The sequence below is a fragment of the Hyperolius riggenbachi genome, chromosome 2, assembly GCF_040937935.1.
Source record: "Hyperolius riggenbachi isolate aHypRig1 chromosome 2, aHypRig1.pri, whole genome shotgun sequence".
Taxonomy (NCBI): Eukaryota; Metazoa; Chordata; class Amphibia; order Anura; family Hyperoliidae; genus Hyperolius; species Hyperolius riggenbachi.
In genome coordinates this window covers 75,660,545-75,679,111 of record NC_090647.1, presented here as the reverse complement: position 1 = coordinate 75,679,111, position 18,567 = coordinate 75,660,545, and the positions used below count along the sequence as shown (strand labels likewise).

Genomic DNA, 18,567 nt, shown 5'->3' with positions numbered 1-18,567 from the left:
GCTCATTCTTGCGATCAGCACATTTCTCAGGCTCACTCACGATCCTATCCACCCTTGTAAACTGACTTCCAGGAATCCCATCCTTCACACCACCCGGGTGGAAGCTCCCGTAGTGGAGGGTGGAGTTCCTGTCCGTCGGCTTTATGTATAAATCGGTGGATATCGTCCCATTATCACAACAAACCAGGACATCAAGAAAGGGCAATTGTCCCGTGTCCCAATTTGCTGTCAGCTTGATGGTCGGACACTGCCGGTGCACAGTCTCCAAGAATGCATGCAATGTCTCACGTGGCCCCCTCCATATGCAAAATACGTCATCTATATAGCGCCACCAGCATAAAGCATGCTGGCGGAACACAGGGTTAAGATAAACGAAAGTCTCTTCATATAACCCCATAAAAAGATTTGCATAGGAGGGGGCCACATTAGAGCCCATAGCAGTGCCCTGTAGTTGACCATAGTACCGCCCCTCAAATGAAAAATAATTTTCTTTAAGAACAATTTCTAACAGTTGTATCAAGAACCTGCGCTGGGGGGTGGTACAATCAGACTGCATCATAAGATACCAGTCTGTAGCCTCTACACCCCCATCATGTGGGATGGAGGTGTAGAGGCTCTCAACATCCAAAGTTACCAATGCAACATCCCCCTCAAGTACAGGCAGACTTCTCAACTTATCCAAGAACATGCCTGTATCGCGCAAGTAGGAGTCCAGAGATTGCACAATGGGTTGAAGGAGTTTGTCTAAATATTGAGCCAACGGGACAAAAACTGATCCCACTCCCGCCACAATAGGACGTCCAGGAGGACGTTGCAAGGTTTTATGGATTTTAGGAAGTATGTATATATGTGGCGTAGTGGGATTAGTCTGTTGAAGAAATTTGAACAAAGGTTCATCAATAATGTCCCTGGCTAAAGCCTCCCTCAACACTCCCAGTATGCGTCTCTGGATCCTAGGCAACGGGTCTCCCTGTAATTCAACATAAATGGTGGTGTCTGACAGTTGTCTAGCAATTTCCCCAACATATTGGTCATGATCTAACACAACAACAGCACCACCCTTGTCCGCAGGGCACACAACGATATCACGATTGTTCTGCAAATCTCTGAGTGCGGCACTCTCAACCTTAGTCAAATTATGTGAAACACGGAACTTCCCATTCTTGTAATCACGCTCAATAGCTAACAAATCCTCCATAACTTTGGAGGTATAAACGTCAATAATGGCATGACTGGGAGGCTTGAACGTACTTAAATTACGTAGACCAGAGTCCTTCAACCGTAATGAATCCAAGCCTATATTCCCATAGTCCCTAGGGATAGAGGCCTGAGGAACAGTGCCAAAAAAATGTTTAAGCTTAATTGAACGGAAAAACCGGTAAAGATCCTGTTCTAACTTGAAAAAATCGGGCAAAAAAGTGGGACTATAAGATAGGCCATAATTGAGCACACGTTCCTCAACCTCAGATAGCGTATGGGAGGAGATATTCACCACCAAGTTAGAGTCGATTATCTGCCCCTCCTGGGCCTGAGGTTCATCGGGTTCCTGGGAGGTTTGTTCTTTGGTCCTCCGTTTATATTTCCTACCCCCTCTCCGCCTCCTGCGCCTTGGGGGTGAACCGGGGAATGATCTCTTGATGTACCCACATCATCGGATCCTGAAGTACCAGCTCCAGACCCACTCCCTCCCGGATGTCCTCTGCCAGGTGCCTTCCTATATCGACGTGGTGGTCTATTGGGAGATGGTGTCGCTTGTTTCTGCCAGGGATAAACGTAACCTGATACATAATCTTGTTTATCCCGATTGAATTTGGATCGCTTGGCATCCTCCTGAGCCTTTGAATACTCAAGCATCTTTTTATCAATAGCCTCAATAGCTGGATTAGGCCATTAGATGCCATGGGGAGGGCAGGGCTCAATCGGGAGTTAGATTTGGGTTTCTGTATTTAATTCTTAGGTGACTTATTTGTGTATCTCTACTGTGATAAGTATTACTGTATTGTGGCACTTTGATGTTTTAATATGTTTTTATTTTTGTATTTCAGACCTACATAGGAAGTGGATGGAGTGCGAGAGGTGTTCCCCTTTAACCCCGCTAGGTGTGGTAAGTGCTGCGGTCTGTGTATATGGAGGTGCGTCCTGGTTACTATGGGAACGTTGCCGGCCGCTGTAGCACCGCCCTCCGCGATGATGCGTGGGCTGCGTGTGTGCTGGGTAAACGTATTGGGCGCATATGATTGGCTGAAGTGCTCTCAGCTGACTGGGTCATGTGACTAGGTCACATGACGCTGTCGTCATACCTCTCGCTTCCGCGGATGGAGGCGGCGGTTTTGGAACCATGATGCGCCGTTACGTCTCTAGCAGGGACATTTGCAGCGGGGAACCCTCTTGCGCACCTGATTGGTGAGTGATATTTCAAACTGTGCAGCATCTATTGGTCCATTTTGGACGATGTAAGTCTCCCATCAGGTCCTCCGGTCTGTACTTCCTGTGATTGGTCACAAGTTCACCATGTGGGTGGGTTTTTCTATTTAAATGTATGTGTTGTACTCAGCATGGTATACGTGATTGTTGAGCAACTTGACAAAGGCCACAAGAGGCCGAAACAGCATGTCTGTTGTTGTTATCATGCCTGCTGCTATTAAATCTTGAAAAACTACAGATACTGAGTGTGGTGCCGGTCCTTTTTTGGAATACATATTGCTGTGGCCCCCAGGTACCGGGGTGAGGACCTTGGCACACCAATTCTTTTATTTTGAGCCTTATAGTGGAGCTCCTGGACGCTTGTGTTATAATAATAATATGGATGAAATGTTATGGAGAGTGGATTCTACAATCTGCATGCTACTTGGATGGCATTTATATGCTCTCACATTTCAAATGAGAAAAGAGAAAAAACTGTATAATGCATAAATGTATTTTTGTATTAATTTTGCAGATGACAAAAGTCTATGTCATACAAAATGTATGAAGCACACCAGAACTGGCCTGAATGAAAGGTATTCATTCCTTATTACAAATGTTCAATGCACGTATACTTCACATAAATCTATATATTGTTCATGTAACTTTTTTTTTTTTTATATTTAATACTTAGTCTATCTTAGAACACCCATTTAGTTGGATTTGGAGTTTAGAGATTTTTTTTATCTTACCAGAAAGATAATTTATTCAGCACCTGACAACTATAAAAGTACTAAAAAGTAGATAAAAAAGCATTATCAGAATTATTTTGAGTATTTTCTTACTTCTTGGGGACTTAACTGCTTGCCGACCGTGTCACGCCGATGGGCGTGACCGCGGTGGCAGCCCCAAGACTGCCTAATGCAGATTGGGGTAAGGTCCTTGGGTCTGTTTTGCAGGAGATCACGCGCGCTATTGCACGTGCATCTCCGCTTGGTAGGCAGAGCAGAGTCTCCCAGCGGCGATTACCGCTAGGAGACTGTTAGACGGCGAAACCGCCGTCTATTTAGCTTGTTCAGCGCTGTGATCCATGGCAGCACTGTACTGGGGAGAGCCATGTGACACGGCTGTCCCCTCTGTGGGCTTGGGGGTGATCCGCTGTCATAGGCTAAAGCCTATGACAGCCAATCAGTCACAGTGATTGGCTGGCGGGGGGAGGGAGGGACTAGGAGAAAAATAGAAACAAAATAGGAAATTTATTAGTAAAAAATAGATATAAATATTGACAAAAAAACAAACATGGGGGGGGGGGGGGGGGGATCAGAAAGCTCTGTTGGTGGGGAAAAAAAAGGGGGGGGGGGGGAGCAATCACTTGTGTGTTGACATGTGCGGCCCTGCAGCGAGCCCTTAAAGCTGCAGTGGCCAATTTATTGAAAAATGGCCTGGTCTTTAGGGGGGTTTAACACTGTGGTCCTCAAGTGGTTACAGTGTACCTGAGATGAAGGATCTGAAATAAATGATACTTACCTGGGGCTTCCTCCAGCCGCATGTACTCTGTTGCCTCCCTTGCCATCTTCCCAGGTGGTTCCATTCTTCTGCAATCTTTCATCTCAGGTCCTCTTTAAAAGTTGTTTTATTGATAAGGTGTGAAAATATCACCTGTGAGGAAACTCAGAAGAAAATTAATAGAATAGCAACCTGGTAGGGTCCTCCCCTAGCTTCTCCTTTATTGAAGATCTCACAGCTACAAGCACGGTGGCGAAGTGGTTAGCTCTCTCTCCTTGCAGCGCTGGGTCCCTGGTTCGAATCTTAGCCAGGGCACTATCTGCAAAGAGTTTGTATGCTCTCTCCGTGTCTGCATGGGTTTCCTCCGGGCACTCTGGTTTCCTCCCACATTCCAAAAACATACGGATACATTAATTGGCTCCCCCTAAAATTGGCCCTAGACTACAGTACTTACACTACATAATATAGACATATGGCAATGGTTGGGATTAGATTGTGAGCTCCTTTGAGGGACAGTTAGTGACAAGATATATATATACATTGTACAGCGCTGCGTAATATGTTGGCGCTATAAGTACTAAATAATAATAATAACAGTGACACAGTCCAATAGGTGATATGATAGGTGAGTTGGAAGCTAAGATGGTATCTTTGAATAGGCCTTCACCAGGGAGGGTTTTTGAAAAATGTATGGAAAGCTTCAGAAGCGTTCACATGGAAACGGACTAGTCCAGAATCTGTTCACGAGGATCATCAGGTGAAAGCACCTACTGTAAGTGGTGGCTACATAGCAATATCTGTATGCAAAAACTGACATATGTCTCAACACAAACTGTGTGAAATGTCTGTTCAAAAGCCCACCCGTTTCTTCTGTATTTCAGAGGTGATGAGGAATTTGAAGAGGAAGTAGATGAAGAGTTTGAAGAGGAAGCAGCTGAAAAATATCTTCCACCTGACACAGAAGTGGCAAAGTACAGCTTTTTTCAGAAAGTATGTTTGTTGATTGAACTGAGTAATATTGCTCAAAGTGAAGTGATATTTGACACGGCAGTGGTTTTTTGTGTGTGAACTAAGCTGGGCTTAAAGGACCTCTGTCGCGAAAATCTTAAACTATAATCTATATATATAAAATCGGATGTATGTGTGTGTGTGTGTGTGTGTGTATGTGTGTGTGTGTGTGTATGTGCCGCGATCACTCGAAAACCCCTTGACCGATTTGAACGAAACTTGGTATACAGGTTCCTTACTACCTGGGATGATAGGTTCTGGGGGTCTCGCGGCCCCCCTGCCCACCTGGGCGGAGCTACAAACAGCAAATCAGATTCCACCCATTCAAGTCAATGGAAAAAATGTAAAAGGCTGCCATTCTCACAGTAATCAAGCCAGAGTCCCCACACTTGGCACAGTTGGTCACTTGGTGACCGAGGTTACAAATCCAGGAAAAGCGGGTGGAGCATAAAACAGCCAATCAAAATTCAGCCATTCCTTTTAAATGGGAAAAAATGCAGCCATTCTTACACTGTTAATCGCAGGGTTCTCAAACTTGCCACACTTCGCCACTGGGTGAATAAGATTAAGATTTTGGAAAGTGGGTGGAGCCTACAACAGCCAATCAAAATTCACCTATTGCGTTTAAAGGGGAATATTTAAACTGCTGCCATTCTTACACTGTTTATGGCAGAGGCTTCAGACTTGCTGCAGTCAGTCATTAGGTGACTGGGGTCCAAATTCACTAAAGGGGCGGGGCCACAAACAGCCAATCAGATTTCTTTGCTGGATAAACTGCTTCCATTCACACAATTTTGATGCCAGGAACCTGAAAGCTCACAAAATTGGTCATTGAGTGACTGTGTGACAAGGTTACACAAAGTGGGTGGAGCCAAAAACACATTTTACTGGGAAAATATAAACTGCAGCCATTCTTACACTGTTAATGGCAGGGTTGTCAAACTTTGCACAGTTGGTCATTGAGTGAATGTGATTAAGATTTTGGGAAGTGGGTAGAGCCTACAACAGCCAATCAAAATTCAACTTTTGATTGTCAAAGGGAATATTTAAACTGCAACCATTCTTATACTGTTAATAGCAGATGCCTCAAACCTGGTACAGCTGGGCACTGGGTGACTGGGGTTCAAATTCAGAAAGGGGCGGAGCCACAAACAGCCAATCAGATATACAAAGTATTGATACCAAGGATCCCAAAGCTGATAAACTTGGTAATTGAGTGACTATATGTCAAGGTTACAAAAAGTGGGCGGTGCCAGAAACTTAATTTTTTACATGGCAGGGTTCCCAAACTTGATACAATTGGCCACTGGGTGCCTGGGATTATTATTCAGAAATGTGGGTGGAGCCTACAACAGCCAATCAAAATTCAGCTATTGATTTTCATGGGGAATATTTACATTGCTACCATTCTTACACTGTTAATGGCAGAGGCCTCAAACCTGATACAGTCAGTAATTGGGTGACTGGGGACCAAATTCACTAAAGGCGGTGGAGCCACAAACAGCCAATCAGATTTGTTAGATTGATTTCAGCCATTCTGTTATTGGCAGGGTTCTCAAACTTGACACAGTTGGCCACTGGGTGACTAGGATTAATATTTAGGAAAGTGGGTGGAGTGTACAGCAGCCAATCAAAATTCATCTTTTGATTTTCAAGGGGAATATTTACATTGCTGCCATTCTTGCACTGTTAATGGCACAGATTATTATACAGAAAAGTGGGTGGAGCCTAAAAAAAACAATCAAAATTCACCTGTTGATTTTCAAAGGGAATATTAAAATTGCTGCCATTCTTGCACTGTTAATGGCACAAGCCTCAAACCTGGTACAGTTGATCATTGGGTCACTGGGGTTCAAATTCAGAAAAGGGGATAGAGGAGGCATGGGCAAACTTGGCCCTCCAGCTGTTGAGGAACTACAAGTCCCACAATGCATTGCAGGAGTCTGACAGCCACAGTCATGACTCATAAAGGCAAATGCATTGTGGGATTTGTAGTTCCTTAACAGCTGGAGGGCCAAGTTTGCCCATGCCTGTGATAGAGCCACAAACAGCCAATCAGATGTTTCATTTCACTGGGAAAATACAAATTATTGATGCCAAGGACCCAAAGCTCACAAACATGGTCATTGAGTGACTGTGTGTCCAGTTTACAAAAAGTGGGCGGAGCCAAAAACAAATTTCAATGGGAAAATGTAAACTGCAGCCCTTCTTCACTGTTAATGGCAGGGATCTCAAACTTTGCCAAGATGGTCACTGGGTGACTGAGATTAATATTCAGGGAAGTGGGTGGAGCCTATAATAGCCAAAATAGTCAAAATTCACCTGTTGATTTTCAAAAGGAATATTTAAATTGCTGCCATTTTTACACTGGTATTAGCAGATCAGAGCAGTTTCTAGGCTAAATTTCACCCAGGGCGAGGGTGTAAAAATCGCCCCCCACCCCACCCCCATGGAGCCAGGCATAGGTGCCCGCAGTACAGGTTGAACAGGTTAGCTACGTAGGTGCCTCCAGTATAGGGTAGCCTGCATAGTTGCCCCCAGTGTAGGTTAGATAGGTAGGTGCCTGCTTTATAGGTTATCTACGTTGGTGCCTCCAGTATAGGGTAGCCCGTATAGTTGCCACCAGTGTGGTTTAGATAGGTAGGTGCCCCCAGTATAGTTTAGATAGGTAGGTGCCCGCAGTATAGGTTAGATAGGTAGGTTCCCGCAGTATAGGTTCGATAGGTAGGTTCCCCCAGTATGGGTTAGATCGGTAGGTTCCCCCAGTATAGGTTCAATAGGTAGGTTCCCCCAGTATAGGTTAGATAGGTAGGTCCCCCCAGTATGGGTTAGATAGGTAGGTTCCTGCAGTTTAGGATAGTTAGGTAGGTTCCCGCAGTATAGCTTGGCTAGGTAGGTTCCCGCAGTATAGGTTAGTTAGGTAGGTTCCCGCAGTATAGGTTAGTTAGGTAAGTTCCCACAGTATAGGATAGTTAGGTAGGTTCCCACAGTATAGCTTGGCTAGGTAGGTTCTTGCAGTATAGGTTAGTTAGGTAGGTTCCCGCAGTATAGGTTAGTTAGGTAGGTTCCCGCAGTATAGGTTAGTTAGGTAGGTTCCCGCAGTATAGGATAGTTAGGTAGGTTCCTACAGTATAGCTTGGCTAGGTAGGTTCCCGCAGTATAGGTTAGTTAGGTAGGTTCCCGCAGTATAGGTTAGTTAGGTAGGTTCCCGCAGTATAGGTTAGTTAGGTAGGTTCCCGCAGTATAGGTTAGTTAGGTAGGTTCCCGCAGTATAGGTTAGTTAGGTAGGTAGGTTCCTGCAGTGTAGGATAAATAGGTAGGTTCCTGCAGTTTAGGTTAGTTAGGTAGGTTCCCACAGTTTAGGTTAGTTGGTATGGGCGGTATGAGTTGGGCGCAGGAGCGGGGGGAGCGAACATAATAGTAATAACTCACCTGCTTCCGCCGAACCGCGCTGCTTCAATGTCCTTCCTTTCCCGGCATCTATCTCATTAGTCACAGTGCTTCCTGTGATGACATGCGGTATGTCATCACAGGGGGCGCTGTTACCAGGCGACGGACGCCGGGAGAGGAAAGATATTGAAACTGCGGGGAACGGATGAAGAAGGTGAGTTATAACTATTATGTCCGTTCCCCCGCTCCGGCGCCCCCCCTCCTGCCGCACAATAAAGCACCCCGGGCGATTGCACGTATCACACACCCATAGAAACGGGGCTGTAGCAGATGCCTCAAACCTGCTATAGTTGGTCATTGGGTGACTGGGGTTCAAATGTTGGAGAGGAGTGCAGCCACAGACAGCCAATCTGATTTGTTTAATTTCTATGGGAATATACAAATTATTGATGCCAAAGACCTCGAAGTTCACAAACTTGGTCATTGAGTGTTCGTGCATTAGGGTTAGAAAAAGTGGGCGGAGCCAAAACCGGTCAAATACATACACAGGCAGTTCCACGTCATTAGTGGGTGGAGACAAATGCAAATTTCACTGGGAAAATGTAAACTGCAGCCATACTTACACTGTTAATGGTAGGGTTCTCAAACTTTGCACAGTTGGTCACTGGGTGACTGGGTTAAATATTCAGAAAAGTGGGTGGAGCCTACAAAAGTGAATCAAACTTCACCTATTGCTTCTCAAGGGGAATATTTAATTGCTGCCATTCTTGCACTGTTAATGGCACAGGCCTCAAACCTGCTACAGTTGGTCATTGGGTGACTGGGGTTCAAATTCAGAAAAGGGGTGGAGCCACAAACAGCCAATCAGATTTTTTTCATTTCAATGCAAATTATTGTTTCCAAAGACCGCAAAGCTCACAAACTTGGTCATTGAGTAATTGTGTGTTAGGGTTAGAAAAAGTGGGCGGAGCCAACACTAGCCAAATACATACCCGGGCAACGCCGGGCAATCAGCTAGTAACATATACAAATGAGAAGTATGTTTCTTCTGGAGTTAAATGAGCCATAAATTACTTTTCTCATATGTTGCTGTAACTTACAGTAAGTAGTAGAAATCTGACATTACTGTTAGATTTTGGACTAACCCATCTTCTCATAGGGTTTTCTTTATTTTTAAAAGCACTTAGTGAATGGCAGTTGTTCCGGACAAACTGCTAAAAAAGTGAACGGTGAGATGGGAGGCTGTCCAGCATCTTTGTATAAATCTTTTTCAGGGAATGTCTTTATAAAGAATAAAGGCCTTGCTGAGAATCCCCCATGAAGAAATGGACTAACCCAAAACCTGTCAGTAATGTCAGATTTCTACTACCTACTGTAAGTGACAGCAACATAGGAGAAAATTCATATATGACTAATTTTACTATGATAGAAATGTACTTCTTATTTGTATGTGTTTTACATTTTAAGATTTTCGCGACAGTTCCTCTTTAAGCAGATATTTGCATAAGGCTACTTGTGTACTTGAATATACACGTAAACTGATTTCAGAATAAATGCTCCTTCTAGTACTGCTTGTCTGGATGTCGCCATCACTGTGGTTGTGGTTGGCATGAACAGTCCTTCTGGTCCTGCCATGTGGATGTGCAATAGCAGCAGTAGCTATTGGTTCCTTCCAGTTCTGTCAAGTCTTATTTGTAATTGTGTGGACGTTTATCATCGCTTCGGTAGCGAATGGATTGATACATATTCCCTCCTGTCTGTCCTTGTCTTGTTTATTGTGTTTATTATTGTTACTGGAAGCTCTGAGCAATCTTCTTCCTCCCTGTTTCTTGTCTGTCCTCTCCTGTTGTGATCTGAGCTGGCTCCTCCACAGTGCATCCTGCACTACTTCCTGATATAACGCAGCAATGCCTATCCTTGTCTAGTGGGTTCTGATGGTACTCCTGTCTTCCCAGCCTCAGCCCCATACCTTGAGCGCTAAGTCCTGGGGGTAACCTTAGTCAGGTAGGCGCAACTTGTCACCTGTTCACATGGAGGATTGGAGTTAGGTGAAGAGGATGGTGTCAGGATGCAAGAATGCAGCAAAGCCTCTGGGAGCTACAGGAAAGAAGAATGGTGCCCGGAGCATTCGTAAGTCGCTATCGATGCGCAATACTCTGCTAACTGCGGTAGGAACTCCCCCGTTCTACACCTCCAGGCATGCTAGGTAGTTGAGACTGCTGGGTGCCTGAGTTCCGGTTAACCAGGACTGTACTGTATGTACGTTAATCAGAATGGGAAGGATTATGACTGACACCTGTGAGGGTGACTGCTTATTCACTTGTCAGGTCATTTATCAGTTCTTCCTATGGGAATTCCACTTCTAATGGAGCAAAAAAATCTCCTAAAGTTGACCACCTTGAGTGTATCCTGTTATGATGATGTTGTTTTACATGTCAGTGTAATAATTCTTTCCTTCTGTGTTATCTTTTCAGGGTGAAGAAATAGCTATAGTGGAAATCCTCTGTTTTAATGAACAGCAACCCTTCCGTTATGAAGTGTCCACAGTCCGGGGTATACCAGGCACTTCCCAGGTGAGATACTGATAACATAAACTATCAGGCAGGAAAATATTGGTTGCTTTTGTTATGGCTGCATCCTATTAACCTTTTAGCATCCAATGTAATTAGAGGCTTGCTAGTGCGCCAGGACAATTTATTTTATCACATGTTTTTCTTCTTTGTTAGATTTCCTAACATCTAATTAGTACTGCTGATTTCCTAAGGCAACTTTTTATTTTTAAACCTTACAAATCTTTCAGCTGATGAAACTGATCACATGCTTCTCCATGAGTTCTCCTAAGCAGGGCCATCCCAAAAGAGGAACAATAAAATGTGCAATATTTATTTCAGTTTTCATGTTTTTAAATTGTATATATGTATCTGCGTATTTAATGAATGCTCTCTCAACAGAAAAAGATTAAATTCAACCTGATTAAGGCTGCTGAGAAGGCTTGTGACAAATATGAACAGCGAATGACAGATCTGAAGAGTAACGGGTTCACGCAGATGGATAAAATTCCCCCGGAAGCCGAACCCTTTGCTTCCCATGCTCTGCAAAAGGTGATGTGCCTGATTTTATAAACTATATATATATCAAGTCATCTGCTAGACCTTAGGTTAGGAGTAGTTATCAGTAAGTGGCGGTTAGCACAGTGGGAGACATGGCAGCACTTTCAAACAAAACTTATACCTGAATGATCTATCTGCATTGATGTGCAGAGCTCCAATAACTGGACTACATTACACAACTAACACTCACTACAGGCAAAGGGGGGTGTTGGCTACAGGGATAATGTGTGCACAAATTATGACCTAATAGACTTCCCCACGGCGGTGACGTACCCCCTCGGGGAAGACCTAGCACTAATCTAACGATAAAAACATAATAATCCTCGTGCTGCTTATCAAATAAATGATATACACATTTCTTAAAACAAACAGACAAAAAAGTGACAGCGCTCAAGGATGCACCTGAATTGCAAGACTACAGAGGCAATGCAGAGCCCCTCTGGAACTAAATGCATGCCTTGAATACAAAACTGATGCAAATTATGTGCTAATTCTAATCAAATATTTTTTTTAAGTGGATGTGAAGCAGTGAATGCAGCTAGCCACAAGTATACTTACATTCAATTTGCACAGTGGGAGAGATGGCAGCGCTTTCAAACAAAACTTATACCTGAAGGATTTATCTGCATTGATGTGCAGAGCTCCAATAACTGGACTACATTACACAACTAGCACTCACTACAGGCAGGGGGGTGTTAGCTTCAGTGATAATGTGTGCACATTAGTGGAGGTTAGAGGAGAGACAAGGGCAGGATTAGGGTAGGGCTTATTGATTAGGCATCACTTTAAACATTGTCAAATTAGTTAGGGCTTATTTCCACTGGAAGGTTTTTCAGATCCTTTCTTTCTTTTTATTAATCACTTCCGTACCAGCAGTCTCTGGTCCTTTAACTGGTTTGCGTTCCACAGTTTCTACCCCTTAGGCCTCGTTCACATCAGGGCCGTTTCTGTGCGCTTTTCACAGTGCAGTGCCCTGCGCGTTCAGCAAGGTATTGATTTTCCCATGTAATTAAATGTAGCTGGTTCACATCTTTGCGCTGCGCTGAGCAGTGTTGCATGCATTTCTGTGCGATGAGCTGTAAAGCACACATCAATGCAAGTGAATGGGTGCGCTTTTTAAGCGCATGCATTTTTTACCCCTATTTGGAAAAAAAAATACATTTACATAGAAAAACATAGCTTTATTGACAACTGCTACTGCTACATTAAGCAAAAGCCTTAAAGAAGTGCAACGCACAGAAACGCGCACTAAAGCGCGCACAAGTGCATGCATTTTTTACCACGCGCTTTCACACGTTTCTCAGCGCAGCAGATGTAAATGAGGCCTTAAGGTTCCTGACATTTTTGACACTTTAACTGTGTCATTTTGATACAACACAGTAACTTTTTAATTACTAATGCCATATTAGTGATATATAAATCTTGGGATTTTTTTTCAGTACAATCTAGGCTTTCTTTTGGTAATATTTTTCTCCCAAAACTATATTATTTTATAGTCATTTTATGGGGAAATATCAGTGTAAATGCAGAAAATAACATTTTTTTACATTGTTCACCCTTACTAATTTTCAAATGACACGTCCCACAGTTATAAGACACATAAATGATTCTTTAGCCCTTCCCAGTTAAAACGATACCCCATATGCCATATTTTATTACTAGCTGAGCATGTGGTGGACCGTTATCCCCAGTCTGCGCAGCTGTGGAGATCGGATGTGTTCGCTAGGGGGGCTGTAGTGCTGTACAGTTGGCAGTCATTAAAAGTTTATAAACAGGTATAAGTATTGCAGGGGTTAATAATGGGTTAATAGGTAAGGCTGGGGTTAAAATGTAGCTAGGGGTTAAAAAAAAACAACACTTTTTATTTTATTGGGACCATGTCACTTTAATTTTTTTTTCTAACTTTCAAAACTTTACTCCCCCTAACTCCACTGAGTGATTGTTGCTATTAACTAGCAACAATCAATCACAGGACTGTGCACATGCACGAGTGTGCACGGTCACGTGCAAGAGCGTGCACGGTATTGTGCACACACAGGGGGCGTGCATGATCACATGCATGTGCGGGAACGCGCACGCGCGTAGGCAAATTTTAATGCAGGACGTGGATTCTACGTCCTAAAAACCACAGCAGCACTAATTAGCCATTCTATCCCATGAAAAACAAACTACTTACATACCATATGTGTTGTACTATCCATGTTTTGATTTCAGTGCATTTTATATAGTAAATAAAGAGAACATTGTTCCAGGCAGTTTGCATCTTTACTGCCTCTGACTGAAATGAATCCTGATGTAATTTCCTCCCTTACTTTTTTTTTTTCTCCTAGAAACTGCATTGTCATATCTAGCTTGCTTTGTAAACAAATGTGAGCACAGTAGAGATCATATTTCAGCAGCTTCTGCAGAGGGGCGAGGTGTATTTTCCTTCTCCTCCTCCTGTCACACTGAACTGACCTCAGCCAATCAGTGAGGAGCAGGAATATGGGAGGGGAGATAACAAGCTTCCCTCTCCTCAGCAATGTACCAGAATAGAGCCAGGTGACTGAGGTAACATTTAGGATTATATTGGAATGCTAGACTGCATGTAGACTGCATAATAAACACAGTGCAGTGGAGAAATAGAATTGTATTTTTTGGCTGATGATCCTGCTTTAAATATATTTGTTTTGTCCTTATTCATGTAGGTGCTGTTAGGAGAAGCCTTGAATGTCACACAGCTGTCTCCAGAGGTTGCTGCATTGGTGGAGTCCATCTGGACAGAAGCTCTGGGACATCTGACATCTGTACTGTCCTGTTCGGTGGAAAGCATCAGTCTTAATGACGTAAGCTGGAAACTGTTACCTACAGTGCTTTGTATAAACAGACACAAATGTCACAAATGTTATACACAGGGGCGCAGCAATAGGGGGGGCAGAGGCAGCGACTGCATCGGGGCCCTTGGGCCAGAGGGGCCCTGAAGGGCCCTCCCTCAACTACAGTATTAGCTCTCTATTGGTCCTGTGCTCATAATAATCACTTCTATATATACATTGAGTAGTGGTAATCATTAACAAGCTGTTCCCCATCCCCTTCTTGCCCTCTGACACTGTAGTTGCCATTGGCAGGTTTTGGTGCGCTGTATCAATTGTTATGTATAGAGTGCTTGGGGGGCCCCACTGGTTATACATACTGTGTGTGTGTGTGTGTGTGTGTGTGTGTGTGTGTGTGTGTGTGTGTGTGTGTGTATATATATATATATATATATATATATTTCAATATACATTAGTTGAAATGGTACCTCACCCCAAACATCTAGTTGAGTTTGTTTATGTACTGTCTTGTTACGAATCTCTGAAAACCTGCTGGCAACCTGTTATGATTTTAAAAGATAGCTGACAGAAAATCACTGTGATGAATGTGTGGTCATTAGAATTGTTCCGTCTCTTCAGTGACCACTTCCTGTAAATGCTGATACATGGAACAACTACATATCATTTGCGTTCTCAGTCTCAGGCTTTCATATTGAGTTTGAAAATCTTTGCATGCAGTTCTATTCACTCCACCCCCCCCCCCAAAAACAAACAAACAAACAAACAAACCAGAAAAACACCTGCTAGTCTCTGCTTGCAGCCTTGAAGACCTTGGGACCCTTCAGCTGCCATGGATGATGAACACTGTACAACAGCCAATCACCATCTGTTTTAACTTTCTGGTTACATGTACAGGATGGGAAATGGCATGTGATCGGCATTTGTTCAGCTCAGAACCTTTTGGAAACCGCATGGTTTAAGCACAGACAAAATGTCTTCCAGAACTTTGCCCCCTGAGTCAGAGCAACTTGGGGGGAGAAGTAATTTGGTGCCCGGCAATAACTGGAATCCCGAATTACCCATGCATGGGCCGTGGACTGTAGCATTCCAGGCGCTACGGGACTGGTGCACGGCACGGAAACCACCTGGTCTGAGATTTTAGATGTTTATGTGTGATCCTGCGATTCTTTTAATGGAACTAGAAATTTGCACATTAAAAAATGATAAATCTTCCTTTTGTTTGGACACAGTCCATCTTTAAATAATCATCTTTATAGCCTGATAAACACTTTAAAGCCAATCCTTGCATGGGATAACGCCGGTTCAAGCCGGAGGCCTTCCTCTTAGGTAAGTAGCTAAGTTTTTTTTAATCTTAATCTGCCTTGGGTACACTTTAAGTCCTATTCCTCATCCATTTCTTCAGTGTAAAGTAGTGATAATAAACTGAAGAGCAGACCATGAGGCCAAGAGGCAAGACGGAAACCAAAACTTGTCCAAACAGGTTTTTTTTAAACTAAAAACAAGTTCATAGAGTCTGCCTACTATTCTGAAAACTGGCATTTAAAAGCCAAGTGAATGGTCAGCATACAGTTTTGTTGCATTCGATTAGTAACTTGTATGAGAGTGGGTTCATTTGTGACTGGGGATCAGAAATTCCAGCACCCCTTTTAACATTCTGGTGTCCAGTGTTGAGAGGCACCAACTCTACAGCACCCCCTGGGCCCAATAAAGAAGTGTTTGCATTCAAGTGAATATTATGTGATACCTACCTGACCGAGTCAGGTCGTTTCGGTGTCACTCACGCTGCACCTGGTTTGGGCACTGCTATAGGCCACTAATTATGGCTATAGTGGCACACCCATATTGCGTACATATGTTCTATAATTTGGGTGCTGAGAGTTGCCGGACCCCGAATTATGTGGCCACAGAAAAAAATTAGGAAATATTTTTGTTCTATTCCCTAAGAATACCTTGTCTTTCAGCTTCTCCCTGTGCCCAAATGACCACGTGGCCAGATCATATGTACTCCTTCCTGACACCCTCTTAGCGCAAACATGGGGCCTACTCTTTTCAGGTCAATGAGTAAAGGGGTCTTTTGCTGACCTCTTACCTATTCAGAAGCTTATAACAGTTAAAAATAGACCTACTGATACCAATTTAAAGTACATTATCTGGCAAAGCCTACACAGCTTTAGTAAAACGTTTATTATTCTTCACATCTGCTTCATTTCGCCTTTTATTGCTGAGCAGCATTTATGCGATTTAACAAAGGGTTATTCTAATCCCTATCTTTTTCTGAAGGTCAGTAAAGCAGAAGGAATCCTTCAACACTTGCGCCACTTGCTGAACAAGGAGAAACATGAAGAAAGTATCGATAAAATGATGCAAGAGTTTTACCAGTGTATTCCTCACAGGAGAAGGCAGTGGAAAAACATTGACAAGAAGTTTCTAACAGCTAAACAGGATTTGTGCCAGGTAAAAATCAGGCAAATGCAGAATTCCTGTTTTATTAATACAGATTCATAAAATATGGGACGTTTACTGAGGTACACATAGTACAAACTTGTGTAACTTCACTTGTTTGTTTTCATAGCTCGCTCATTGATATAGTAGTCGCACTTTTTCACATTGCTATACTGAGAACATTGTGTCCGTTACACTAGTTCCCACTTGTGGGGCTCAGTCTGATCTGTACCCCATACTCAATCAACGGTGGTCATGGTTATCTTACAAGGAATAAGGGAAAAGCAGGTGCTGAGAGTAGTCAATTTCCATACAAGTAATCATTAACCCAGAGGCAGGACAAGGTCCTTTAGCACCCAAGGCTAGACAGCAAAGTGTGCCCATCCATCCCTCCCACCCCAGCCATCACACACTAATTGCTATTAGACTAGGTGCCCCAGGGCTCCCAACCTCCCCAACACCTTAATCTCTAGTTATCTGGCTTGCAGTCACTGCCATGTATCCCATTTTCTTATTTCTTTCTGCTTCAAACACAATTAGGAATGACAGCTGAATGAATTGTGCGCCCCCTTCTACACTGCGCCAGCCTCGGCCCGGCCCTGCATTAACCCTTTGCACTCAAAACACTCATTCACAACCAGCTGAAACTCCAGTTTCCAGTGATTAAAACAACCAGGTAGCAAAATTGTATTTGGTTGCAAAAATGGAGGCTCTTAGCTTCCAAAACAGCATGCAGTGATTTTGTACTGGACCAGTGCAGGGTGTCCAGTAGATGAAATTCAGTTATTGGACTCCAGGGACCGGAAAAAAGAAACCGAGAACCCCAGGGGCCAAATGCAATTAACTTTTTCCCGAGTTATCTCCTAGGAGATAATTTTCGTCTTCTCTTTAAACTAACTTTTCAGCATTTTACAATTGAAAAAGCACCAAAAAGTTGGTGAAAAGGTACTATCAAACTTATTTTGAGTACTTTCTTGCTTGCCGGTGGCTTGAAAGGCATTTTATGACAAGTTGTGAAAATATAACCCAGGAGAAAAACACAGGAGAAAAGGTTAATTGCATATGGGCCCAGGAGCGCCAATATGGTGTAGTATTTCTGGATGTACTAATACTACTTACAAAGGTGGGTTTCTAATAAGAAACCACTGCATCGAGCATGTGGATAATTCCATCTCCACTACCATGTGATGTCTGCCTTTGGGTTTGGTAGCTCATACTCCAAATAAAAAAACAAAAAGGTACCACTGGATGTTTTATCACAAGGGGAGCCCCTATCCCTTTTATGAGGTGGGAGGAGGTACCCCAAAATCAAAGTAGATAACGCATATGGGATAAATCAAACAGTCTTACACTGACTAATCAAACTGATCACATGCTTCTCCGTGAGTTCTCCTAGACATGACCATCACTACTGATCAAATTTTAGATAAATGTGAAAGTAAATGTTTACAGTTGTGATAGTCATTATATGGAACCTATAATTATGATACAGTGTACTATTGATTATATAGTACACTATACCAAATCAGCATGCATGACCATACACATTAGAGAGCTGTTAAGTGCTGGAGAGTTGGAGAATGTAATTACATTTATAAATATGTGCTGTTTAGGCCAAAGCTGTCTTTGGTCTTTAGCACACTACAGTTACATAGTTACATAGTTATTTTGGTTGAAAAAAGACATACGTCCATCGAGTTCAACCAGAGAACAAAGTACAACTCCAGCCCGTCTCCCACATACCCCTGTTGATTCAGAGGAAGGTCGAAACACCCTTATAAGGCATGGTCCAATTAGCCCCAAAAGGGAAAAAAATCCTTCCCGACTCCAGATGGCAATCAGATAAAATCCCGGATCAACATAATTAGACATTACCTAGTAATTGTAGCCATGGA

At 43.1% G+C, this 18,567-nt stretch overlaps 1 protein-coding gene across 6 annotated transcripts in view; it reads left to right on the top strand.

Moving 5' to 3' along the window:
• LOC137545556 (protein mono-ADP-ribosyltransferase PARP4-like) overlaps positions 1–18,567 on the top strand; it is a 168,535-nt gene that overhangs the window by 20,877 nt on the left and 129,091 nt on the right. For all 6 annotated transcript variants that reach the window (XR_011026055.1, XR_011026054.1, XM_068266922.1 and 3 more), the window contains exons 4-9: positions 2,939–2,999; positions 4,791–4,899; positions 10,782–10,880; positions 11,259–11,408; positions 14,105–14,242; positions 16,511–16,684. Coding sequence is in view for 4 of the 6 variants with exons in the window: in XM_068266922.1 (XP_068123023.1) it covers positions 2,939–2,999; positions 4,791–4,899; positions 10,782–10,880; positions 11,259–11,408; positions 14,105–14,242; positions 16,511–16,684 (731 nt within the window). In the remaining 2 variants the exon portion in view is untranslated. The remainder of the gene's footprint in view (positions 1–2,938; positions 3,000–4,790; positions 4,900–10,781; positions 10,881–11,258; positions 11,409–14,104; positions 14,243–16,510; positions 16,685–18,567) is intronic.